This window comes from Podarcis muralis, chromosome 2 (genome assembly GCF_964188315.1).
Source record: "Podarcis muralis chromosome 2, rPodMur119.hap1.1, whole genome shotgun sequence".
Taxonomy (NCBI): domain Eukaryota; kingdom Metazoa; phylum Chordata; class Lepidosauria; order Squamata; family Lacertidae; genus Podarcis; species Podarcis muralis.
In genome coordinates, this window is record NC_135656.1 from 58,990,297 (window position 1) to 59,017,167 (window position 26,871).

Consider the following 26,871-nt stretch of genomic DNA (forward strand, 5'->3'; position numbering starts at 1 on the left):
GGGCCCGAGAAGTAGTGGAATGTTGACAACTGCACGGGCATCTTCACATTCAGTCTGGGCAAACAAAGAAGTCACTGTATAGATTTAATCCCCCTTCCCCATTTTGGGGGTGGGGATGGGGGTAAACAGAACCTTAAACACAGATCCATAAAAATCTAGCAACAGCCAGCCAATGTCTGTCTGCCTTTCTTCCTTTTTTCAGTTTAGTGTTAGCAAACTGGAGACAAAGCATATATTCTGTTACCCACTCCACAACCTGGCAAGTCTTCAATGCCTCTTCTCTGAGAATATTTATAACAAGACTTTTTGTCACATTCTTCAGGCTAGATTTGGTTGGCTCAGCCAGGTTCTTACGAAGCAGACTATGAAGAAAGGAGGTTTACTAAAAAGAAAGGGGGCAAAGGTTGGGAAGGAAAAGGTGCCTGCTAGAGAGATAGGGCTATCAGGTATTTCAGGACCAGTGCATTCTTCATTGAAACACAAGCTTGCTGTAAAAATATATTAAAAAAATAAAAAATTGTCCAGTAGCACCTTAGAGACCAACTAAGTTTGTTCTTGGTAAAGTGATACCTCAGGTTAAGAACTTAATTCGTTCTGGAGTCCTGTTCTTAACCTGAAGCACCACTTTAGCTAATGGGGCCTCATGCTGCCGCTGCGCCCCCGCTACACGATTTCTGTTCTCATCCTGAAGCAAAGTTCTTAACCTGAGGTAATATTTCTGGGTTAGTGGAGCCTGTAACCTGAAGTGTATGTAACCTGAGGTAGCACTGTATAAGCTTTCATGTGCATGCACACTTCTTCAGATACCCTTGCTGTAAGTAAGGATAGGGAAATAAATTTGATTCCATGTACATTTGGAGGCAAATCTATCAAATTTGCGCTTTCCAAAACAATGGTGGGGTTGATGTTGCCAGCATTCATGTCGCATTTGCAGACATCTTCGTAGAGCAGAATTGGTCTGCCAATGGGCCTGGTGCCTGAATCCAGCTCCCCCCAGAGCACATCCTTGGGGATCCTGTCATCTTCCATTCTGTGGACATGACCAAGTCAGTGTTGACATCACTGGAACAGGAGTGAGAACATGAGTTCAAGCAACAGTGCCAGGTAGTTTAATAAAAAGCTAGATTTTGTGCTACAATTGTAACCTGCTGGCTTTTTTAAAAAATGAAGTTTTTATCAATATCACACTCAAGACACAAGAAAATATTCTGAGGTAATTTTATTTTTGTCGTCATTGTTTTAGATAAAAATATTACAGTATACAAGATAAAATTATTAAAGGTAAAAATACATTATTTGATTTTTTTTGTCTCTCTCTAAACAGTTATGCCTACAGTACACATTTTTTTATTTTTTTATTTTTTTAAACAAATATAGCTATTAATCTATTAGGCTATCTGTGTTCTCATCTGGCACTTAAAAACAGGTCACAGGTCACCTTCAGGTTCTGCTTATTATTAATCATTATTATTAGCTGAAATCTAATGTAATTGTATAGGTGCATCTTGTAAACAAATAGTACAGCTTTCTGGTACCATATAGTAGCAAGGTGTGCTTTGACCAGCTGAAATCATATTTCTGCCATCAAAGAAACAAGCGGCTGAGTTACCAGTTCCAAGAATGTAGTTTAATTAATACTTACTTCCATTTGGAAGAGTGCAGTATGAAGATGCCACTACTGAGGACTGTAAACATTTAATTTTGAAAAAAAATACCACCTTTTGAAGTGAATAAATTGCAGCAAACTGCTTTGCTAAGAAATTTCACATTTTGTTGGAATGTCCGATGGGGATCATGATGCGATCAGAGGTGCTGCTGATTTATGATTCTTTGACGGCAAATTGCACGAGCTCACATTTATTCTATGGCTTTCTATTCAAGACTCGCTCAATAGTAAGCATGTTGATTTTGAAGCTGGCCTCGCTAAGTTTCACAGAGTTCACTTCCGAGTACGTGTGTATGGGTTACACTCACCATTTTCCTTTGACAAACTGAATAACTTAGGCCAGGGGCCCTCCAGAAGATATGAATTGCAACACCCATCTTCCCTGGCCACCGGCCATGCTAACTGGGATGAATGGGAGCTTTTATTTATTAATTTGCAGTCCAAAGCTTCTGGAAGGCACCACATTAACTATTGCTGACTGAAATCACTTTTGATATATACACCTTAAGAGTGCTGGACTAGGATCTGCAAGGCAAAGATTCAAATCCTCACTCAGCCATGAAGCCCATTGGGTGAGTTTTGGCCAGTTACTATCTCTCACCCTAAACCACTTCACTGGGTTGTTGTGAGGATAAAATGGAATGAAGGAGAAGTGTGGATGCCACCTTGAACTCTTTTGGGGAAAGGTGGGATATAATAATAAACACCCCAATCTTTGCCTCCGGCAGCAAAATGTCTTGGGCCAGTGGCCCTGTGCATGGCCAATCAAAACTCCACACCATGATAGACACATGGCTTTGTTATGTAAGTCAAAGCATTTCCCTATGTCCCAGGTGCTCTTCCAATACAACTTGCTACTCTGGGCAGGTGGCAGTACAAACAAGAAGCCCTTTGTTTCCTTCTATAGTTGCACCACTCTTGATACAGCCTACAGAAACTGGGTGAAATGAAGATACGGAGCTCTTTCTCTTGTGCTGCCATGTCCTTTAGTCTCAGCAAGCTCACTGGCCGAGGGGATAATCTTTCGCTGATGCTGCTGCCCTCCAGTTTCACCCAGATACAAAGAAAGGTGAAAGGAAGGAAGCAGGAACAAAACCCACTGCTTCCCCACTGCCCTTTATCAGCTGGGGTAGAAACCTTACTGCAACCCAACGAGGGAAAAGTAGGTAGGGCCCCAGGTGAGGACTGTTTGAATGGACAGGGAGTGGACCTGAGGGAAGCCTTGCTGCTCCATTGGCTCCACCTCCTGGCCTAGCCCATGTCGAAGCCTGCATCCCCATTTGCCAATCTGGGATGCAGGCGAGGATCTGGCTTCTGATAAGGGGGCACATGTGCCTGCCCCCTATCTGGATGGCGCTCCGATGCTGCGATTCCCTCGTTGGGGCCTTGGAGGAGCCTCTGCCATCCCGCAATGCCACCGTACCTGAAAGGGGGAGCGGACTTATTGCAAAAATGGTTTCTCAGTTGATTGGGCTATGGTACCTAAAGAGAAAAAAAGCGCCTTTTGGCACAATTAAAAGAGCTGACTGGAAACAGATAAGCAACGAGGCATGTTCAGAACCATCCCTTTCCTGCCTGCATGGATGGCTATAGGCCCCTAAGTATAGAAAGTCAATGGCAATTCTGCATGCATGTACAACTGAAGAGCAGCAGCGCATGGGTGCTAAGGCTATGCTACTCACCTGGCCTCTGTCTGGCTGAGCTGCTGCAGTGTCCCAGGAGATGGGGAAGGGTACAGTGGTGGCAAAGTCACTGTGGTGCAAACACGCTGGCAGGATTGGCTCCACTGGTGCATTTACACGGCCTTACTGCCTCGCCCCACTCCATCTCTGTATGGTGTAGCAGCTCAACCAGCCAGAGGTCAGGTAGGAGGCAGAGCTACATTACTAGGCTGCAATGGAAGGGTAATGCCTAGGTAGTACTGGCAGTCATTGGATCTACTGCACCTTTCTCCCCTTCTCTTATTCACACCCCACCCCATGTAGTTTTATACCATTTTCCCTCTTAAACCCAGGCTTCAACTTGAACTAACGCCTGATGGGGGGGAGAAAAACAAATGGCGCAGAGGAGAATTGGTGGGTGCAGAAGAGCTACACACTTAACTTCCCGCACCACAGTCATGTTATCTTAGCAAATAAAGAGTTTTGGAACCTGTGTCTGCCAAGATAAAATGCAGCTCTGCTCTGGGGTGAGATTTGAACTTGAGGACTTTGCAGCTCAGTAGGGAAACTCATGTAAAATATATCAATTCTCAGTTTTGTCAAACACCTTTTTTTGGCACCTTCTTTTGCTCTTGTTTCCTCCTGATGCGTCCGATCCCCATTCAACGTATGCTGACACATCGCAATGGAGGACCTGGCTTGTTTCCGGTTTTCAAAAGTTGCTTTGGGTATCTAGAACAACCAAGCTTATCTTCTCAAGTTTATGCATCTATATCTGATGTCAAAAGGCTTGATTTTATACGAAAAGGTCACCTTTATATCATAAAGGAATTAATTGATCATTGGCTTCACCCAATAAACCAAACGAATGCACAGTCCCCATAAAACAATTGATAATCTGCAAAAGATGCAGTTTTCAATGCTCCTCTCTTGCACAGTTTTTGCTCCTTTAGAATGCTGGTTGAAATAAAAAAAATTGTTTTTTTTTTAATTTGTCTGCCCTCAAATGTCCTTATTTAAACTCTTTCCAAACTTGTCGCTTAGCTGCTGTATTAGACTGGCCAACTCTCCTGTTGCTTGTGACTTTTCTTCAAGAAGCTCATAGCGGAGACTTGAAATGTCTTGCTTAATCTCCTTAAGTTCTCCTAAAAACAACAACAAGGTGGGGGGAAGAGTTATTATTAACCAGACTGGATAACGATAACAACCGGCAATTCATTTGCCCTTTACTCTCTCTTGTAAATTCTGCTTTTGTACAGAAGTTTTGTGCCACTGATCTTCCCTCTCTTCCTGTGAATGGAAAAGCTGTAGTCATCGAATAGTTGAACACATCTAATGCTGCATGCAAGGATCCAACTGGGTTGAGACCCTGTGAGTACTCTATGATGACTGCTTCAAAAGGGGAAGATGAAGTGTTTGACCACAATGAACTTTATTCCAACTATTGTTAAGCAAATCCATAGCTTTCTCAGAGGTGCTGAATTTTAGGAAACAGCAGCACTCACATGTGAAGTTGGGGGATCTCATTCTTGTTGGAAATCCTGTGTGTTGGGCCCAGAATGGGCACTATATCCTTTAGATTTCCTAATATCTGTCTCTACTTATCACAACTGAGTATTATCATGCACTGGAAACGAATTAGCTTTGGCATCTACAACTAAGCAGCACAAGCCTGTGGCTATTTCCAGCAGAAAAAGAATAACTACAAGACAGGAATGTTGTACTTCGGAGACCTCAGAGATGTCAGGAATTTCAGACAACATATTTCCCCCTTGCACCATATTTTTGCCTTTGTGCATATGAGAGAAGCTGCCTCAGATAGTGATTCATACAAGGTTCAACTGGGAAGTGAATGTGTTGCTACAAAAGCTGTTAAAAACATTACATGATTCAGACAAGGTTCACAACAATAATGGTAAGTTTAAAAGAGCTTGCCTTCATTAACTTCATCATTCTCTCGATCCACCTGAGCCTTTAGGACATATCGTTTAATAAGTCTCTTCATTATTTTCTGAAAATTCAATTGAAAAGTTTAGTGGATTGATGTTATCTGACCACATCCATACAACACAATGGCCACATTTCAGTACATAGTAGCATTGATTTCAGTGGGCTGGATCCAATGGTGGTCTACTGATGAAAATTTCTTTGATTCAGTGGAGTTTCTGTGAGTAGAAAGGGAGGAGGTAATTTTCATTAATTCCCCTTTCCCTCTCCAATCTCCTGCATTCCTCCCTCTACTCCAGGGGGTTGTGTGCTCTCTGAAGCATCATGTGAGGTAGCACAGGAGACTGTAGGAGAAATGGGGAAATTGCTAAAATCTGTAGGACAAATGAGGAAGAGAAGGTGGAAGGTCTCCACTGGATCAAAGAGCCTTCAGTCAGTAGAGGGACACAACTGGATGCTACCCAGGAAGTATAGGCAAACTAACTCTTTTGTTGAATTGTGGTCTAGAAGTTTGAGCTTCATTTTAAAAAAAATTGTAATATATATTCGCTTGCTATGAGGTGTTCCCATTATAAAATGTGAAAGATGAACAGCAGTATGTGTAAATCAAGAGTGCTGCTTTTATACTTTTCTGGATTGGCACATTTGCTGCCACCTCCCTGGTTGCTTCTATATAGTGATGCCAATATCTTCTGCCACCCAAAAAGATGTGGGGAGGGCTGTAGCTCAGTGGTAGAAAAGATGCTTTATATGTAAAACATGTCAAAATGAATCCACCAGCATCTTTTGGTAGAGATGTGAAAGGCTCCTTTCTGAAGGGATACTGCCAGTTACTATATCGAGTTATATTCACTTTGTATAAGCAGTTTCCTATGTTCACATTTTGCTGTAGATTTGGCTGTTTATGTTTATCCAATCTGGGTGTCAGAATGGTTATGCTTTCCATTTTAAAGTTTGGAATAGAGTAGTTGCTTTGGAAGATGATAATCAGGCATCTGCACAACATGACCAGAAGAAGACAGAATCGTTAGCTAATATGCCCTAATGACACTGGGACTGTTATCTGAGCATCCGTAGAGGTGGAAGGAACTATGCCATTCCACACAACATATAATCAGCATTTACATTCCTTAAATAAATAAATACTTTCATGGTATTACCACTGAAGCCAATGGGATTATGTCAGAGTAAGTAATTTAAGAACTGTGTCTATTGCATCCATGAAGGTCCCACTTAAGAACTGTAATCTTCACATTTCTAACACTAGAGTAAATTCCTGACAAATTATCAGCTAAAGAAAAAGCAGGGAGCCAATAATTTGTGTGTGATTTGTCATAGACACTGGGTAGATTCAAATGAAGGAATGGGAATCAATTTACTTGGCAAAAGACACTACACACAACTGTATCAGGGAGCTACTGTTGCCTTCCATGAAATCCTAATTTTGCAATCTCTTCATTCAAGTATTAAAACCTGCAAAGAGAAAACAGGAAGTAGCACCACATGGCTGAGAGAAGCATTAGACATGGGCAAGAATGGCTTTACGGAAAATGTGAGAGAAGCATATATTATTTAACATTTGAAAAAACAAGTCTTTCCACTTTCAAAGACAACAGAAAGACAAATTAACAACAACCCTATGCAGTGGTACCTCTGGTTCTGAACGCTTCTGGTTACGAGCTCCGCTAACCCAGAAGTAGCTGCTCCTGGTTGTAAACTTTGCCCCAGGATGCGAACGGAAATTATGTGCCATAGGTGCGCACACAGCGGGAGGCCCCATTAGTGAAAGTGCGCCTCAGGATAAGAATGGTTTCAGCTTAAGAACGGACCTCCGGAACAAATTAAGTTCGTAACCAGAAGTACCAATGTATTAAAATAAAATGTTATTCAGAAGCAATAAATGGCATAGCTTGTAATGACAGCAAAACAATCTCATGCATGTCTGGTAAGAGGTAGGCCCCACTGAGTCCAATCTGGGTACTAGGATTAAAGCCTGAAAGAGCACAATGGTAACTATTCAAACTAGAATATGCTTGCAATCCATAATACCATTAAAAGTTCAGTTGTATACATGTCTACTCAGAAGCTCCATTAACTTCAATGGGATTATCTTCCAAGTGACTGTATATAGTGTTACTATACCATTGTAAAGCAGTAGGGGAGGCAGCAAATTGTAGGATTACAATCATAATCAAAAGGAGTTGGTCCAATTTTAAAAGGAATATTTTGTAGAGAAATGATATTAATATACCTGTCCCATGCTGCAAGTTTTAGTTGAGCATTTTCCTTCTCCTTTGACAGCTAGTCATTTAATTGATTAAATTTAAATCCATATACTATACATCACTCAGAAAATACCATTCAGAAAGCTGCTTCACGATTTCCCCTTTTCCTTTTCTCTTGAGAAGGTACTTCAAAACCAAATAGTTTCAAAATGTAAAGTGTTCTCTTTACTTTCAAGTCTAGCCACTAAACCTTGCCCTCAGTTTAAAATATTCAACCTAATTATAGGGTTGCGGCCCCAGAAATTAGGTACCTTCATTTTCTTAATGCTCAGGATATGTGGGGCTTCGACAGGCTAAGTCATAGTAACAGTTCTCCTACCCCTGCAATAGTACAGCCTCCAATGCTACCTAAAATTCTCTCCCTCCTCCTTCTAAACTGTAAGTTTGGCTATGTCCGTAAGTGCCATAAGCGTATGGAATCAATCACCTTGGCAACATTATTTTGAAGTTTTGTGTCTGGTATAACAGGATGCCACACCTAAATCTCAATTTATTTTCTTGGGTTATTGGCTCAATTTTGGAGAAAATAGCCTGCATTTCTTTTAAGATATGGGCATGGTCCATCCAAAGCTAAGCTCTTCTAGGCCTCAATTCTTTTAATAGGGGACTAAGGTCCAAGTGCAACTCCCCTCCTTGGAATCAGTGGGAAATGAATGATTAATTAAGAATTTGATTTCTTGACCCTTCTCCTCCAAGCATCTCCACTTTCATCTCATAATCCAAGATGTGCCACCCCAAATATTTGGGGTAACTAATCTTCAGTGTTACAGATTATTTACTTTGTTCATGACTGCCTGGTGCAATGACTGCCTCCAGCAGGCTAAAAGCTGATTGCACCCATTCATTGATTGCATTGTCTTGTGAACAACCCTGAGATCTGTTCATGATGGGTGGCATATAAATCTAATAAATAAAATAAAATAAAATAAAAGGTATCTTATAAAGGGTCCCTGTGACTTCCTCACTTTGCAAGTTTCTTGTACCACACAGCTGTGACATAATTCCTATGAGCGTCTTTGAATTATGGGAAATGAACAAAAATGAAAACATATTAATGCCAAAATCTCAACAGTGATTTGGGGAGAAATCGATGAAGATTGTCACCTCCAGGAATATCCATCCCTTCCTGCCAGAGGCAAATACTTCAGAACAACCATCTACAATTCGCCTTGTTCTCCAGCTATTTCTGTGCCTAACGTTTCCAATGAAATATAAGTCTTGTGTTTCAAAACAACTACCCCAATCTAACAAAGGCAACCCCCACATCGAGGTATTTCTGGATACCCCTGATACCCTAAAAGTATTCTGCTGTGTTTGCATGCATAGTGTTCCAGCTTCAAGCACAGAAACACAGTTCAGAGAGTGCCATTAATTTCTTGGGAGTTTAAAGACAAATTATTAGCACCCCCCTCTCCCCATCTATTGACAGGTAGCTATCAGTGTCAACATGTGATTGCCCACTATAGCTTGGATACTAAGGTAAGTCAACCTAAGGAAGTTCATAGGAGGAGTGTTGCCTGTCTTCTGCCTATACCTGCAGTCTTACTATTCCTGCTCATTTATATTATGTGTGAACCAACAATGATTTGACATTACAGTGCAATTGTTTCAACATATGTTCTTCTTTGGAGGTAAGAAAAAACATGAACTACCAGGAAATCTATTCGAAAAAACAAACCTGTCCTTGTTCAGCCAAAGAAATATAGAGACGAAATACTTGGAACCAATAAAGAGAGTGAAACCTGTATATACCATGCATATACAGTTTGCATAATAAATGGAGATATATTATGCAATGTGGCAATGTAGAAGAGAGACAGGGTTACGGTACTTCTGGAAGAATACATGAGGTACAATACACATACTATGTGCTGGAGATGACCATGATGGTAGAATCCATTGGGAAGAAGTGTTGCCACCTGAGAAAACACAAATTGAGGAACAAGTTTTGGGAAAGTGGGGAAATAACTGAATCCCAAAGGAAATATTACTTTTAAAGGAGGAGGCTACGAAGTGGGGTGTGGGGCAGGAAAACAAGGAATCAGCATGCAGAAATGCCACCATCTCCTTGTCACTCACAACAACCTAACACACCTTTTACCACAATATTTGCAACATTCCCCAATAGGAGTTGAATGCCTGGAATTTCATTTACTATGTAGTTGTATTTAATCATGCGGTTGATATTGAGATCATAGAGTATATACTGTGTCCATTGAACTAACACTTTAAATAAATAAATATTGACTATTATAAATAAAACCATGTCTGGCTTTCCTTCCATGTGTTCAGCAGTATTTGTAATTCTGACACAACAAATTATTGTAGGCTTTGATCAGTTAAGTTAATTTCTCTTTCTTGGGTTATCACCTGGAAAATTTATTATTATTATTATCAAGCAGCATAGTCACATGTACAGCACCCTTGTTTTCATGGGTAATCTTCAAACTTCTAGATGTTTTACATATTGACGGGCACTCTTCAACTGAAATTGTAAGTACACGATTATTATCCCCATTCACTAGATCCGCCAGATGACCGTTATCTATAAGGCAGGTTTGTTTCCCTTTGGAAGTGAGGGCACCGGCATTTTTGTAGTATTTGTTCTATATAAGTGGAGACAAAGAGATGCTATTCCAGATGTGATCCCAGAGGATGGTCCTGAATGTTCAATGTCCCAAGTGCCAATGGTTTTCCCTTAGTTGGGATGCAGAGGATACTTCCTCCAAGCTCTCATTCAAAAGTGCAAAGAGATTCCCAAAATTAATTAGTTCCCTTTGAGCAGAAATAAATGGAATGATCACCCAGCAGCCCATAGGAGCCTGTTGTGTTTGTTTGTTTGTTTGTTTGTTTGTTTGTCTATCTATCTATCTATCTATCTATCTATCTATCTATCTATCATCTATCTATCTATCATCTATCTATCTATCTATCTATCATCATCTATCTATCATCTATCTATCTATCATCTATCTATCTATCTATCTATCTATCTATCTATCATCTATCTATCTATCTATCTATCATCATCTATCTATCATCTATCTATCTATCATCTATCTATCTATCTATCTATCTATCTATCTATCTATCATCTATCATCTATCATCTATCTATATCTATCTATCATCTATCTATCTATCTATCTATCTATCTATCTATCTATCTATCTATATCTATCATCATCTATCTATCTATCATCTATCTATCTATCTATCTATCTATCTATCTATCTATCTATCTATCTATCTATCCTCCTCCTCCTCTATAGCACAGCTGCTCTTGTGAAACTCCTTTTCAACACTGGAAAACCTGCTCCAAAATGGAATCTTCTTTATAACTCGTGGATAAACTAAGAGGATTTGACATGTGAAAAAGAGTGCAAGGAAGGAAAACTAAAGTCATAGACTGAGAACAATGAATGATGCAGTAGCTATTTGCTCAAGATTTTTAAGCATAACCCTATTCTGGGACATAATTTGCTGTTCTTTAAGGTTTAAGCAAATCCCTACAGGGCTGTCTGTTCTAGGAAAGAGAGGAGATTGGAAAACATGGGGGAAAGGCAGACTATATGTGGCTTTTTCTCATGTTTTGTTGTATTGTCCATATTTCATACTGGCTCCGATACAAACCCACAGGAGGGAAAGAACATATTACTTCAATATTTCACATTAAACAGCTTGAAATATTAAAACATCAAACACCAAAGTAACTTATGGATATATAGATACACACAATAGCATGTGGGTTATTATCAAGAGATCATTCGAGTGCAACCACATTCTGCGGTCCTCTTATTACTGTTCCCACCTTGGTATCACAGCGCCTGTATTTCTGTACTTTCATTAACTTCCACATGGCAGAGATGCATCACTTTAAAAAGCTAACTAGACAGAACCGAGCAGGGAGTCATATTAGTAATTACATTACACTATCCCGTTGTAGCTGAAAATAATTACTGGCCAGACAACAGAATTGATTGCTGCTGCTTGTTCTCTCTTTTGTCTAAGTATGCTTGTCCAGTGTGTTTTGCTTCCTATTATTATTACTTTGTTATTCTTCCTCTGGGCAGAATCTTGACATTTTAAATAATGTATCTTTTGGAACAGAGCCTGGTGAGAGCATTATAAAAAGCAAAGAAAAAATGTTATTGCAGCTGTCTCTTTTCAGGGATGATAATAATAATAATAATAATAATAATAATAATAATAATAATAATAATAATAATAATGCCTCTGGCTTCAGTACTCTTAGGTGGGTCTTCACCTACCGTGTACTATAATTACTCCCTTTTGAAAAGAGTAATTTATACTGCACAATTACTCTGAGGTTAACATCATTCATGCAGAAGGTGTCATGGCTTTTTTAGTTTGGGCTGACTTCATTGTTTTAAACCTTTTGTGGGGTGTGTGTGTGTTTCAAATCAGATACACTTAGCATGGAGATTGAACTCAAGAGAACAAGGGAGGGTGACTGGTGTCCCCCCCCCCCAAAAAAAGGGTGTTTGAACTTTGTTCTTTTAGCAGAGTAGAATATGGTCAAAAGACATTCAACATCTGTTTGTGAATGTAAGGATAGTGTGTATCCTGATACAATTTGTGGGTCACCATTCTAGGTTTGACCCTAAACTATGAAATGCATCTGTTGGATGAACTGCCTATTATGTACTGTTACTGCATGTCTATCTGCTTCCTGCAAGCATTTGCTATTTTGCTTCTCTTAAATATCTGGTACCACTTAGCTCATCTTCACCTATTCTTTGTTTTGCCCAGAAGTACACTGAGCTGGCAAAGCTCACAAGTGCAGCACCAGTCTGAAAGACATTTCCTGTTGCTTCACATGTTTGTAGGTACAAGGGGGTTGGACTGGGATTGTCCCCTCCCTACCTCACATAAGGCAATGGGTTGAGGACAATGGCAGGGAGAATTGATGGACAGAAGAGAGTCCTTAACCCTTTCCGCTCTCGCCCATTATCACATGTATATTCTGCTCCTTGCCAACAATTTTAAATATGTTTGGAAGGACAGGTGGCGAGAAAAAAAAGTTGTAAGGGGCCATTGCAGAGGGGTGGGTTTGTGTTTTTTTTTTGGGGGGGGGGAGATTCTTCCCAGGGAAGATAGGCCTCCCAATGCCTGCTAGTCATGATGGTTATATAAAAGCTCCAGGTTCAGTGACATCATACCACTGAATGCCTAGGGAGCAACAGAAGGTAGGGTGACTACCTTCATATCTTGTTGATGGGCTTCCCACTGGCACCTGTGGCTGCTGGACTAGGTGGACTTTTGATCCATCTAGCAGTAGTGCATGGGATGTGTGTGAAGGCCATCTCAGACTTCCAGCAATCTTGGCATCACCTTGACTCACCTTGCCCTGAGCTAGTGAGCAGCAGTAGTACGTCTGTATGGAGGGCAGCACTGCCGCTCCAACCATTCCCCCTTCAGTGATGTTCCTGGATCCATCAGTGCTCCATCTTTTGCACAAAGCAATTAAACTAGAACTTTCTCCCGTATTCACTTCCCTTAAATCTGTCCCATACGGCCTCTGTTTTTCAAGGTGCTGTCTTCCAACTCCATTTTTTTCTGTTTGCAGTGATGTTCCCAACCTGATCTTGTGAAACTGCATCCTTGGACCTGATTTAGCGAAGATCCCAGTTGCCAAATATCCACTCCTGACTGCCGGCCACATGGCCTGTCATCCTAGTTTGGCCCACAAGCAAGTCAGCTCTATCTTTCTCAAGCTTTACCCTCACAACTCAAAATTCTGGCTCGGCTTTTAGGAGCTTTCCTTGAAAAATACATTCATTATCTGTTCAAGACCATCTGGAGCCAGAATGGTAAATGACTTAATAGCTGGCACTGGTAGAAAGCCATGCATCACTTTCCACTATGATTGACCAAAGCCTCATGCAGATGAGTAAATTATAAGGCTAGAAGTGAAAGACCCACAAGAGCCTTGATGCAAAGGTCCCTTTAGTCCAGCATCCTTGTATTTCAAATATTGACCAGACAGACACACCTGGGAAGCTTCTGATATTCTGCCTTTGATCAGATAGAGGTTCCATTTTGCTATCGCACCAAATAATCAATGATACCCACTTACCCCATGAATTTGTCTAATCCTTTAAAAAGAAATCTTAAGCTAGAAGCAAGATGAGCAACAGCAAGGTCTAAAAATGGTCTGTGGCATCTATTTTTCTTCCTCTTACTTTCTTTTCTAGGGTGGCAGGGCAGTGGTGCTTAGAAGTAAAGCACCAAGCGCAGATGCAGCTATCTGCCGTTCTCATTTCCCCAGGATGCATTTGGTCCCACTCAACTCCAGTAGTTAATTGCACTGTAAGGGCAATTCTATCTGAAGGAAAGGAGCAATTCTAACCAGGCATTACTAGAGACCCCCTAGCAGAATGCTGCAGAGGAACACTGCTGCATCCTAACTCATTACCTGCAGCATGAATCAGGGGTTAGGATTGCTCTGGTAAACTTCTGCAAATCTTGCAGCAAAAGCAGTTTATTTAGCAATGGGTCTAGATTGTTATTCTATCATTTCCATCCTAATTACTGGTATTGTTTTGCAACACAATCCACTGAACTTCAGTTAATACACTAGAGGCTACAAACAGATCAGAACAAATCCAAAACATTTAATGTTATATAAAGAACAAAACAGTGATGTGAATGAGAGCTTGCGGAAGTGATTCTCTTATTAATATCAAAAGAGATATGTAGATTGCTTCTTCCGTGCAATTTCCAAAATAAAACACTGCAATCCTTTCTTACTTTGTTTTAAAGTATTATGTAACTAATATACCTGAGGTGTGTTTTGAATGGTACTGTGCAACCTAACATTTAAAGATTTTGTTTGATTTGCTGTATCGTGGGAATTAAACAGAGAGTTACATGAGCTTGATGTTAAATGAATGGTCACCTCTATAACTGAGGGTGTCATATCTGCTGCTAGTACTTGTACACCATAAAGTATAATATAGTCTGCATTGCCTTGGAATGGTCTTTAAGTTGACTTCTGTGCTTATTCATGAATGGTCATCTACAAATCACTAAGGTTGAAATCCTAGAAATAGTTACTAGGAAGGAAGGGTATGTTAAAGCTTAAAGAGTGACATTTAGTTACAGGTAGGTAGCCGTGTTGGTCTGCCGTAGTCAAAGCAAAATAAAAAAATCCCTTCCAGTAGCACCTTAGAGACCAACTAAGTTTGTTATTGGTATGAGCTTTCGTGTGCATGCACACTTCTTCAGATCCAAAGTGTGCATGCACACGAAAGCTCATACCAATAACAAACTTGGTCTCTACGGTGCTACTGGAAAGAATTTTTTTTATTTTGTTTCGAGTAACACATTTGTTACGGCATAAGCTTTCATGGACTCTATCCCACTTATGAAGTCTACTAAAACATATCCCATAATAAATTACTTAAGATGTCACAAGACCCTTTCCCAAGAAACTGATGTGACTCTCTCTCTGGAAATGGCTAAAGATTGGTTTCCTTCTAAGTGGACATTTGTAGGATCAAAGTGTAGACCACAAACATGTAAGCAGAACCTCTTCTGATATATTTATCTTTTCCTATGCCACACCTTTCTTTTTTTGTATTGCCATTACCTGGTATCTTGTGGGCTTGTTGTAGGCATTCTTCACAGTAAAGTCTGAATTTTGAGTACTGGACTCGAAACGGACTTTCTGAAATGTACAAATGTAGAGTACATCACCAATGAAGAAATGTTCTTATGAAAGCAGTAGAAGGGAAGTTCTAAGAAAAGGATGGCTAATAACACCTTGCAAGGGGTGAGCTGCATGGTGCAAAGAAACGACCTGATATTATTACATTCGAAGACAAAGTCTCATATTCCAGGTGACTTAGCTTCCTTTTACTATGTGCTTCTGGCAGTTCACACTTTTACAGTAGATGAGAAACTGTTGAAGACATAGCACTTTGTGAAAATAGAATTTGGTCCAAGTGTTTAAGTGAGGTATGAACTCTTCAAACATACAAAGTTTCTCATACAACCCAGTGTTTAACGACTGTAGGGACATCAGTGTAGATTTCAATAGAAGGGTGTTAGAAAATATTCACCCACTCAGTGTGGCCTTGTACAATTGAAATCTTAAATCTTTACCTACCTATACTGCCCCCCTTTGCATATGAATTATGTGAAGGAGGAACATGCTCAGTAAGGGGCTGTGGGGCCATACTTCCAGAGAGAACATGTGTTTCATCAGCATCTAGGCCCCACAATAGACAACTGTTGTTACAAAGTTTCTGGGCTGGTGTTGGTTTGTTTATTATTTTGGGTATTTATATGCTGCTTAATATTGAGAATTTCTAAGCGGTTTACAAAGAATAAGAACAAGTAAAATTCATCCAAGAAACAAAACAATACTTTAAAATGCCCGGTGTAATAAGAAATTATTTGTTGTGTGCTTGAAATTCAGGAAAGTAGATGCCTGTCAAATCTCAGTCAGGCGGGAGTTCCACAGGCTTGGACCTGAAGATCTCTGTGATTGGGCAGGGATATAAGGGATCAGGTGGCCCTTGGGAGAACCTGGACGCAAGTTGTTAAGGGCTTTCTAAATTAATATGAGAACCTTGGACCTGGCCCAGGAACACATGGGCAGCCAGTGCAAGCTTTTAAGCACAGGAGTTATGTGTTGGCAGTAGTCTATCCTCATCAAACTGAAAAAATTCCTTCCAGTAGCACCTTAAAGACCAACTAAGTTAGTTCTTGGTACAGTATGAGCTTTCGTGTGCATGCACACTTCTTCAGATACACTGAAACAGAAGTTGCCAGATCCTTCTATATAGTGAGAAGGTGGGGAGGGGTATTACTCAGAAGGGTGGTGGGAATGGGTGATTGGCAGATAGCTGTGATGAGCCTGTTGACGGCTCTTAACAAACTGGTGCATCTCCCTTTTTTGATGGTGGTGATTTATTGTAGATAATGGGATGAAGTGAAAATGAAAAAGAGAAAAAACCATTTTCTCTCTGCCTTTGTGACTTTTCTTTACTTCAAGGATGCATATTAAGATGGAGGTTTAAGTACATTACGTAAGGTACTTAACAGATGGGTGAAATTCATAAAGCAAAGGGTTATTCCAGAATTGGTATCACAGTTGGCTGCGCCTAGGAATGAAAGGATCCCTCTTGTTCCATCCCATAACTACCCTGGAGATTTGCACATTCAGGTGTTCTGCTCCACCACCTTCTGCTGACCTGCTGCAAATTCCTTTTCAGTTCTACCAGAACTAAATAAGGTATTTGATTATGTCCTCTCATCTGTTTTTTCCTTCCCACCCAGTGTGCATTATTATGCTGCTGGCTGGCTGCTGACCTTTCCTTCGTTAGACAGATTGCTGGTTAACAGCCCAGAATGCTAAATAGTTGGGGCTTTCTGCTTCATGAAACACCTAGTGAAAATCTCTCTCTCTCTCTCTCTCTCTCTCTCTCTCTCTCTCTCTCTCTCTGTGTGTGTGTGTGTGTGTGTGTGTGCCCAGTACAACCAGTAGTGTAGTGGAGCAGGGACAGACAGGGACAAAGTGCAACCACTTAATTCAGAGCAGAAATTATGTGGTTTATGAATTTACTTCCAATGACAGTCCCTTTCTATGCTGTCTGTAGATGCAAAGGGTTCTGGGACATATGTAGGATGCCTAGTTATTTCCCACAAACTGCTAGTAACAATTCTATTGGGCCACTCGGTGATACGGGTGGGGGATTTCCCAGAATATATCCAACGGTCCCTATGGCTCTACAACAAAAGAAGAAATCAGTAGTAGGGGGTGGGGGTGAGCTGACTTTCAAGGAAGCTTGCCCTTCATTATTGATTTTCTCACTGAGGAATTCAGTTCTCTGAAACACACTTGGAAAAATCACTGTTTCCGCTGATTGTATGGCCTTGGAAAGGAGCTTGAAAATCCTTTGAAGCTACTTTTTCAGCTGATTATGCTCTGAAGGATCTATAAAGCTCTTTAAATATGCAGCGTTCTCCTCATGCATCAGAAACAGAAAATTACAGAAATGGTAATCTATCCCTACCATATTTTGTTCTTTTTGTACAATGGAGCTTGAGATGCGCTGTTGCTTACTTGGTTGAGATGTCACACATTCTTTGGTGTGTATCCAAATTTCTCTTTCTAGTTCCTTTCCCATACACAGTGGTTCCCGAAGCTTTATTAAGGAACCTTCTGTTGTAATAAAACTTCAAAACAACAACACTACAGTGGATATGGTCCTGTTTCTCACCCCTCCAGATGATCTTTTCAGTTGATAAGGGTGAAGGACACCCTTCAGATACAACTGCTGTGTTCAGGGGGAGGCTTATCCAAAGTTGCTCACTTCATACCCTAGAACAGGAGCAGGAAACCTGTGGTCCTCCTGTTGTTGCTCAACTACAACTCCCATCACCCCTGACTATTTGTCATGCTGACTGGGGCTGATGGGAGCTGGAGTCCAACAGCCTCTGGAGGGCCCCAGGCCCCAGCACCTATAGCCTAAAATATTTCAGCAACATCTCAGGAACCAGATAGTTTGGAAAACATAGTTATCCAGGATACCACAGCCCATACTGTTGATTTAGATGGCTTAGTCGACAGCGACTGCCTGGTTATTAATTGCATCAAAGTGGAAAGTGGGAAAAGTACCAACAGTAAGGGAATGGAAGAATAAGTTACTAGACTATGGAGAAATGGCTCATTTGACAAATAGATTAAGGGGAAATACAAAACAATCATTCACACAAAAATGGGATATGTTCAAGAAATACCTACAAAAATATAATAACGACATAACTTCTATGGCAACGTTTGAATGACCCTTGTGTAAATTAAACATTATTAAATTGGGAGAAATGGTACAATATTTTATAAGAAAGTATTAGAAAATATATTAAGAGTAAGGTAAGAAGTATAAGTACATTCAATGTTGTAAATGTAACTTACATCGGGAAATGACTGGAAGTGTATTTTGACTTAGTTTAGTTTATTGGATTTTACTTTGGTTTATTTTTGTTTAGTTAGAAAGTATAAGAAAAGAGCACGTATAAGTACAAGTTTAAATCAATATTTAACGGTATAATTATTTAAGGTTGTTATTATTATTAGTGTTACCTTCTCTTTGTACGTGTATTTAAGATTGTGTATGATATCCTTGGATGTCAATTAATAATAAAATAAAATAAAAAGATTTAGATGGCTTAGAGAGCTACATTCCCTAGGATTTTTTTTTTGCACCTGGGACACTGTTATAGAAGCATTCAATGCACAGGATAGATGGAGGAAACAAAAGAGCAGGGAAGACAAGCACCCATCTATAGAAACAGACCTGGCTGCCTCTGTTAGGAAGGTTCTGGAAAAAGGAAGGAGCAGCGGAGCAGGACCCAAGGTTTCATGGAGGTTGTGGAATGGATTGAGAGACACAACTGGAAACCTTGCTGCATTCTCAGTGACATCAGCCTGAGAGGGTTTTTGAATTTGGAATTGGTCAGTGGGGTGTGGGGAGAGAACTGACTTTCTTTTGGAAAATAGCTCAGTTTGCCAAGGCCAGTTCCAAATTAAGCCAGAAGGAGCTAATTCATCACTAAAAAGAGCAGTTTCTATGTAACTGATATTACTGTAATTATTTGCAAGTTTTCTTCATCGAGCCCCCGGGGAAGGCTGTGCAGGTTCAAAGCCCATGAGCTTTTGAAAGTCATGGTCTGAGTGAACACCTGCAGTCTAAATTTTTTTTGGGGGGGGGGAGTGCCATGATTATTTTGCTGCTTAGAAAAATTATACATTGAGATGTGGGGGTCACATCATTGTAATAAAATTCTCTTGTTCAAGCACCAGTTGGAAGTTTTGTCTCTACCCACCCACCCCCCACACTCTACTCCACCCCCAGCTTCATAAACTCTGGACAAAGAACCAGCAATAGGATAACATTCTTGAATAGCAGCTGATGCATCTGGCTATATCACAGTGCAGCCACATGACTAGGAAAGCTGTCTGTGGACAAATGCCAGCTCCCTCGGCCTGAAGCGAGATGAGTGCCGCACCCCATAGTCTCCTTTGACTAACCATCCAGGGGCCCTTTACCTTTACCTTTACTTTTGCTGCCTGTTCTCCTTGCTGTGTTATTGCTTTTTCTATGACTCTGCAGAGCAAACACAAGCCACACCAATGCACAGGGAGACTCTGGATGCATTTTAGCTTTAACAGGCGCTAGAGCAGGCTTCCTCAAACTCGGCCCTCCAGATGTTTTGAGACTACAATTCCCATCATCCCTGACCACTGGTCCTGCTAGCTAGGGATCATGGGAGTTGCAGGCCAAAAACATCTGGAGGGCTGAGTATGAGGCAGCATGCACTAGAGTGACGCTCTCTCATATTGTGTCACATTTCCATAAAGGCTGGCTGCCACATTTTTAAAGCAGTGTTCTTCAGCTTCAATTCTTGGTGGACTTCCATCAAACATGACCATTGGCTAAGCTATCTGACGACAAGGAGAGCTGTCACCCAGCAACATTTGGGGACTGAAGGTTGAAAAACACTGGTTTAAACAAAATGATTAAATGAAGGGATGAATGAACAATCCCCTACCCACAACTTTTGTTAGAAATAAAAGGACATACCCTTAGCTTGGAATTCAGCATGCCCATCTCGAGATCATTTTCACAGTTTTTGGCCTTGGATTTGCAGAGTTTTATGAGGCACATTTTAATTCTCATTATGAGATAATAAAATGACTTAGGGCTTGGCACTAGGTTAAAAGGAGCAGGTAGAGTCCTTCCCTCGTCAAAATATGAAAGCCAAAGCTTGGCACGTGCAAACTTCCATTCCACATCTGCATCCTCCTGCAAAAGGAACAAAGGGAGGGTTGCTTTTTAAAAGATGGCAATGTTACCATTTCAGAAGACAACTCAGTGTATATCATTCCACAGATGGGCAATACATTTGTCGGGACCAACCAAAATGTCACAAAAGTGCAGCAAGCTTTTGATTCTCCAGATGTCTTCCTCAGGCAAGATTAAAAAAGAAATACTAAGCAGTGTGTACATGCTTTTAAATAAATAAGGGAAGGTGGGATGTACAAAACCTAGGCTTATCTTGGAGGCATGAGGTTGTTTATAGACTCAGTCCCAGATGGAAATTGCAGGCTGAATTAGTCCCTCCCAGGAACTACAGATGTCAGGTCATACACCTAGGAATTCTGGGATAAAGAAGAAATGGTTGCTCCTCATCCCTATAAATTAAAGTCTGGCTTGCAACCCAGACCTTTCCCAAACTTTAAACAAAACACACAGGCTCCTGGATAGGTAAGCTCATTGTTACTAGAACAGTCTTCAAAAGGTGCTTTAAAAAGTGCTTTCGATTTTGATCTTCTTACACAGGTGCCAAAATGTTTTGTTCTGAAGTCAACCGCCTGCAAAAATGCTGCTTATAACTTCCTTTTGCAATTAGCCATGAATCAAATGCACGACAGAAATATCCAGTTCTTTGGCATTTGATCCACTACAGATTCTCACATAGCAGTTTGGGCTTCTCATCCCTTCTAGTAGGATTATAATCAGGCCTTTTCTTTCTTTCTTGATATGGCCTTATTCCTATAATGTGGTTCTTTTTCAGACGTAGGATGTGCAAACAAGTTCATTTCTCAGTTTAAAAAATTCACAGCTACATGACTGTCAAAGGAGCCAAGACACAAATAACAATTGTGGGAGGGCAATTCAAGGTGAGCACTGCCTGTTTTGATCTAATGGCATCTTTCTTCTGTCTTTCCACTTGTACCTTCGGATCTCCAGATTAATTATTGTTTGATGAGTGAAAACCAAAAAGCTATCAGCGTCAGTAAGAGAATGTGGCACCTGCTGACAGTCCATTCTTAAATCTGCACCATGATAAATGCAGGATACTTACTGAGCTTTTTAAAATCTCTCTTCTGGTGTAATGTTGTGTTTCACAGGGATTCAGATATAACTACATTACAAAGAGGTAGCAGCAAACAACCATCCTATTTTATGGTTAGTAGGCTGGGGGCAGGTTTAGCCATATTGTGCCCCATCATCCAAACCCAGATTAGAAATACTGTACACAGAAATGTTTCCTCAAATGATCTTGAAATCATTTGCAAATTAAATAGAGGAAACCCACTGGATAGAAATGGATTTTGCCCTTAGAGAGAGCAAAGGCCACAGTGATGGAACTGGGCTCCTTTGGGAGGAAAAATGGGATAGGAATTTAATAAATAAAAATAAAATAAATGACCAAGTGAGAAAAAGAGATGATCTTCCTTTTCATAATATATAGTCACCAATTAAATTTGCTACATCATCACATTTGATGTACCTTACCTCAATTTCCTGATAGGAATTGTTGATCATGGCTATTAACATGTTGAGGAGCACAACCACCATGGTGACGTTATAAACTCCATAGAGCACATATCCAATGTTCTCAATAAACTTGTGGTCGTACTTCAGCACCACTGATATTACCTCAGACAAACCAAATATGGACCAGAATAAGGTTTTAAAACTTTCTTCTACCCTAAAGACAAAAAAAGAGTCTTTAGTCCTCCATAGATACCTTGTCTCCATGTGATCACAGGAGCTGCATGTACAACTAGGCAATATCATCTGAGGTGATAAAGATACATGATGTACTAAGAGGCTAAGAGCACTGATGAACAATATACATTGGCTGATTTTCCTATTTCCAATTTTAGTCTGGATCTGGACTATGAATCCATACAGGGTTTCAATATTTCTATTGGCAATTCACTAAATCCTCTGTGGATCACTGGTTAAAAGGTAAAGGTACCCCTGATCGTTAGGTCCAGTCGCAGACGACTCTGGGGTTGTGGTGCTCATCTCGCTCTATAGGCCAAGGGAGCCAACGTTTGTCCACAGCTTCCGGGTCATGTGGCCAGGATGACTAAGCCACTTCTGGTGAACCAGAGCAGCTCACGGAAACGTGGTTTACCTTCCCGCTGGAGCGGTATCTATTTATCTACTTGCACTTGACATGCTTTCGAACTGCTAGGTGGGCAGGAGCAGGGACCGAGCAAAGGGAGATCACCCCGTACAGGGATTCGAAAAGCCGACCTTCTGATTGGCAAGCCCTAGGCTCTGTGGTTAAATGTGAACTAAACACACCTCCCCTCACATCTTACCTTATGCATGAGAACACAAGCTGCATAGCCAAGGGTCAGTTCTTTTATTTAATTTTGTTTGTTTAAAACATGTACACTACGTGAGGAATTCATTTCTGATGAACAAACTGCCCACCCCTCTCCCCACATGGTGTTCTGAGGAGACTCCTGAATCACTGAGATGATAAGATCTAATCGAGGGGTGAGAATCCTCAGGCCCCGGCCCTAAATGTGGCCATATGGGGCAATCTTACTTTCTGGACTCTCACTATGGCACACCTTTCATTGGACCACACAGCTCACTGGCCTTGTTCCATATCCTTAAGTGATTTTGCTTGCTTGAACTGTGATGATGCCTTTTGATTACCCAGATAAATGGAGAGATGCATACTTACTTTTGTATACCTTCCTATACACAGGTAAGCATCACACCTGTTGCTTGGCATTACTCCACAGCAAATGAGCTCAGCTAATGAGTATTATTGCATCCTTACGCTGCTTTTCCTTTTAACAGTTGAAGGGTTGAAGGGTTTGCATATAAAGAACTGTAAAACTGTTGTTCATATAAGCAGAGGCATGGCTTCTGTTCTTCCATTAAGCAGAACATTTCCCAGTAATAATACCTTTTATAAATGTTTGAAGGTTGTCATCTAAATCACTTAGCCAACTGAAATAAAAAACCTTGACCCCAGCAGTATCCCTCTATTAACCTTTTATTTTAATTTGGAAGGGTGCCACTATTTTTTCAGGTCCTCCCAGCAATGTTAATATATTAGTGTCAAAACTGTTCTTTTCCCTCACAACTTAAGCATTAACCTCTGTTTTGGAATGCTGCCATATTTCCCTTGAAAGTCTCATTGTTATGCAGGCATTGTGAGTCTGTGACCACAATGGTCCAATACATATTAACTGAATGAGGTAGAACAGAAAATGGCACCCTCTTCCCATGTCAAAGTGCTTACTGTCCAAAGCCTGCCAATTTATTTTGGCACTTGAGGTAAAAAAAATAAAATAATAATAATAATTTTAAAAAGCCCTCACATCTCTTCCCCCAGCCATTTCTTGGCTTCTTGAAATGGCAGTCTGAGGCGGTGGGAAACCCATTGTTTAAGTTGTAGCACTTTGTGAGGCAGGTGGACGTTAACATGGAGAAGTCTACCACCAGCATCCCAGTTGGACAGCAGACTGAGGACATGACACAACTGCAGTATAGGAGAAGTTGACCTCAAGCACAAGAAAGATGGGAATTTATCTGATACATGGACTCTTTATAATAATATAATAATAATTTATTATTTCTACCCCACCCATCTGGCTGGGTTTCCCTAGCCACTCTGGGCGGCTTCCAACAAAAGATTAAAAATACATTAAAACATCAGTCATTAAAAGCTTCCCTGAAGAGGGCTGCCTTCAGGCGTCTTCTAAACTTCAGATAGTTGTTTATCTCTTGGACATCTGATGGGAGGGCGTTCCACAGGGCGGGCGCCACTACCGAGAAGGCCCTTTGACTGGTTCCCTTTAGACAAAACTATTTATTTGACTGCCTGAGCACCAGATTGGTCTGGACCACCAGATGTCCTTTCCTTCCTTCCCCTCCTTCCCCTTACATGTGTGCACAGACCACAAGATTTTGATTTAATAGGAATTATTTTGTATTGTTTGACTGTATTTGCTTTTGTTTTCCTTTGGAAAATTCAATTAAAAAAGCTATTAGTTTAAAAATGCTCTTCCACCCCAAAGCTGTCATCCACATAAACTACTAAATGTCAGAAAGGAAGGGTTTTGGTTGCTGGATTTTTGGTCTTTGATCTTCCTGATATCCAGTTCAAGGTTTTCTATTGTTTTTATGGAGGCACATTCATATAGAGCCTACCTTCTATAGTGACACAGGCCAGGGGCTAAGATTTTGTCTGTCCCTGCTATAGGCTTCACCCTGGCACATCAACTTCCTCCACCTAACCTAGCTTTGATCCAACTACCTTCTCCCCTTCTGACTCAGCAGGAAGTAGGTCTGTTTAGCATCCTAGGGATCCACTAATACCTGCCTCCCCCTCTGCTGCTGCTACTGTGATTGGGCAGGTTGTTGTTGTGGTGGTGGCTCCACATGGCGGCAAAAAGTTTGGATTGCTCCACAAGCCATCCTTAGAGTAAACCCACTGAAATCAATGGCAGCTGAGTTTGCAAACTTAAGTCCCGTCGATTTCAGTGGGTCTGTTCTAAGCATGGCTGAGTCTGGATCGAACCTGTTACGTTTGGCACTGTGATAGTGATCAGACACCCTCCTTCTTCAGTACTGAACAGGTATTTATCCACTTTGCAGAAGGATAAACTGCAGAATGGGGGAAGTGAAGTGAATGATTCAAATTTATCCAGTGAATTAAAGCTGCAAGCCGAGTCTGAAGCCTGCTGGCTGCTTCCCTCTTTCTGCAATACACACAATCTCCCTTACTATATTGGCATCTACATATATCTGTCTCCGGAGGGAGATGGGATTTTTCCATTACTACACATCACAAGCTCAACAGAGGATATTACGATCTTTCATCAAACAAAGAATTAACACCACATAGTAATATGTGACATTAAAACCATGCAGGGGGAAAAATGTGGCAGACAGCTGAGCTGCGTGCTGACTTCTCCTTGTTTCAGTAAGCATGAGGCTTATTTCCAGGAGGACACATCACTTATGTAAATCTCTCCTGCATAATTTCTCTACTGTCTGAAAAAAGCATTAAGGTGTCTTTCCAGATGAATATTTTTGCCGTAAAAATTTAAGTGTTGTAGGCCGAATGTACCTATCCAGAATGCAGGGGGTGGGTAAGATAGTGGGACGGAGCCCGTCTCAGTATTTGAGACACATTCTCTGTGGGAATCTAAGCTTTCTCCAAAACATGCTACATTTCTATGTGCAGGGATAATAAATAAATAAAGCCCCAAAAGATCTTGCCCACATGCTTTTTCTGACAGGCTTTCAGCTGATGTACTGGGGATGTTTTGGTGCTACAGCAATCTGACATGAGAACCATCTCTTGCTCAAGCAATTCTGCTAGTTAACTAGCCCCAGTGGTGGGCGAAGAGCAGGCGGGGATGTGGTGCGCCGTGCGTCCTGGGGGTGTGGCGTCCCGCGGGGGGGGGGGGGAGCTGTGATGGCACCCTACTGGGATTTTGGTGCCAGGGGCGGTGCACTCCCTGCCCCCCTCTTCCTCCGTCAGTGACTAGCCCACAGCTCAAGGTCTTTAAGTTAGTTCCTCCTTATAGCTATATACTAGGGGCTGCAACTTTGCTTGCTTCACTCACCCTTGGCCCCTATTCTACCCCCTAGAAACTGCCAACTTTACCCTAGACCTTGCCACCACCATCCTCGACCTCATTGATCACCCCACACTAACCCTTTAGACCATGGGTAGGCAAACTAAGGCCCGGGGGCCAGATCCGGCCCAATCACCTTCTAAATCCAGCCCATGGATGGTTCAGGAATCAGTGTGTTTTCACATGAGTAGAATGTGTGCCTTTATTTAAAATGCATCTCTGGTTATTTGTGGGGCAGAGGAATTCATTCATTTTTTCGCCTTCAAAATATAGTCCAGCCCCCCACAAGGTCTGAGGGACAGTGGACCGACCGGCCCACAGCTGAAAAAGTTTGCTGACCCCTGCTTTAGACTTCCTGCTTTCCACCTTACGCCGCCACAGCAAAGCAAGTTGATGAGTCAGACCTCCACTTGTGATTTGGAATGGGCATTAGAATGGATTCTTTCCCATAAAATCGGGAAACAAGTCATATTATTTCTGAGCACACTCTGAGATTACGATCCTGTGAGCCAGGGTTGGAATTCAAAGGCAACTTGTGCCCAGCTTGTAATGAACTTGCGATTTCCAGAATGGGGAATTTCATTCTCCTAGTTTCCAAAATTGGCATCATCACTAATGGAAATGTGTAAAATTGGATTATTACTTGCAGCCATGTGACAGTGACCGCTGAATTCCTTTACATTTAATCTCTCAAAGACAAGGAATTTAATTCAGCATAAGTTCAAATGTAATTGCATATATCTTTTTTTAAAAAATGATGAATTGGAGCACTAAGAAGTGAAATACTGACAGTTGCAACCTGAAATCTGCTATCTTGTACAGCTTCTTTAGGCCACAGCCTTTAATTACAGGATTAGATACTATTTTT

General features: G+C 41.0%; 1 protein-coding gene across 1 annotated transcript in view; it reads right to left on the reverse strand.

Annotated features, from left to right (window-relative positions):
• Positions 1–1,242: 1,242 nt before the first annotated feature.
• TRPC7 (transient receptor potential cation channel subfamily C member 7) overlaps positions 1,243–26,871 on the reverse strand; it is a 110,210-nt gene continuing 84,581 nt past the window's right edge. The window contains exons 8-13 of the mRNA XM_028718097.2: positions 21,895–22,090; positions 20,176–20,397; positions 15,174–15,251; positions 9,425–9,478; positions 5,263–5,338; positions 1,243–4,472 (exon numbers count right to left, since the gene is read on the reverse strand). Coding sequence (XP_028573930.2) covers positions 4,330–4,472; positions 5,263–5,338; positions 9,425–9,478; positions 15,174–15,251; positions 20,176–20,397; positions 21,895–22,090 — 769 coding nt within the window. The 3' untranslated portion in view covers positions 1,243–4,329. The remainder of the gene's footprint in view (positions 4,473–5,262; positions 5,339–9,424; positions 9,479–15,173; positions 15,252–20,175; positions 20,398–21,894; positions 22,091–26,871) is intronic.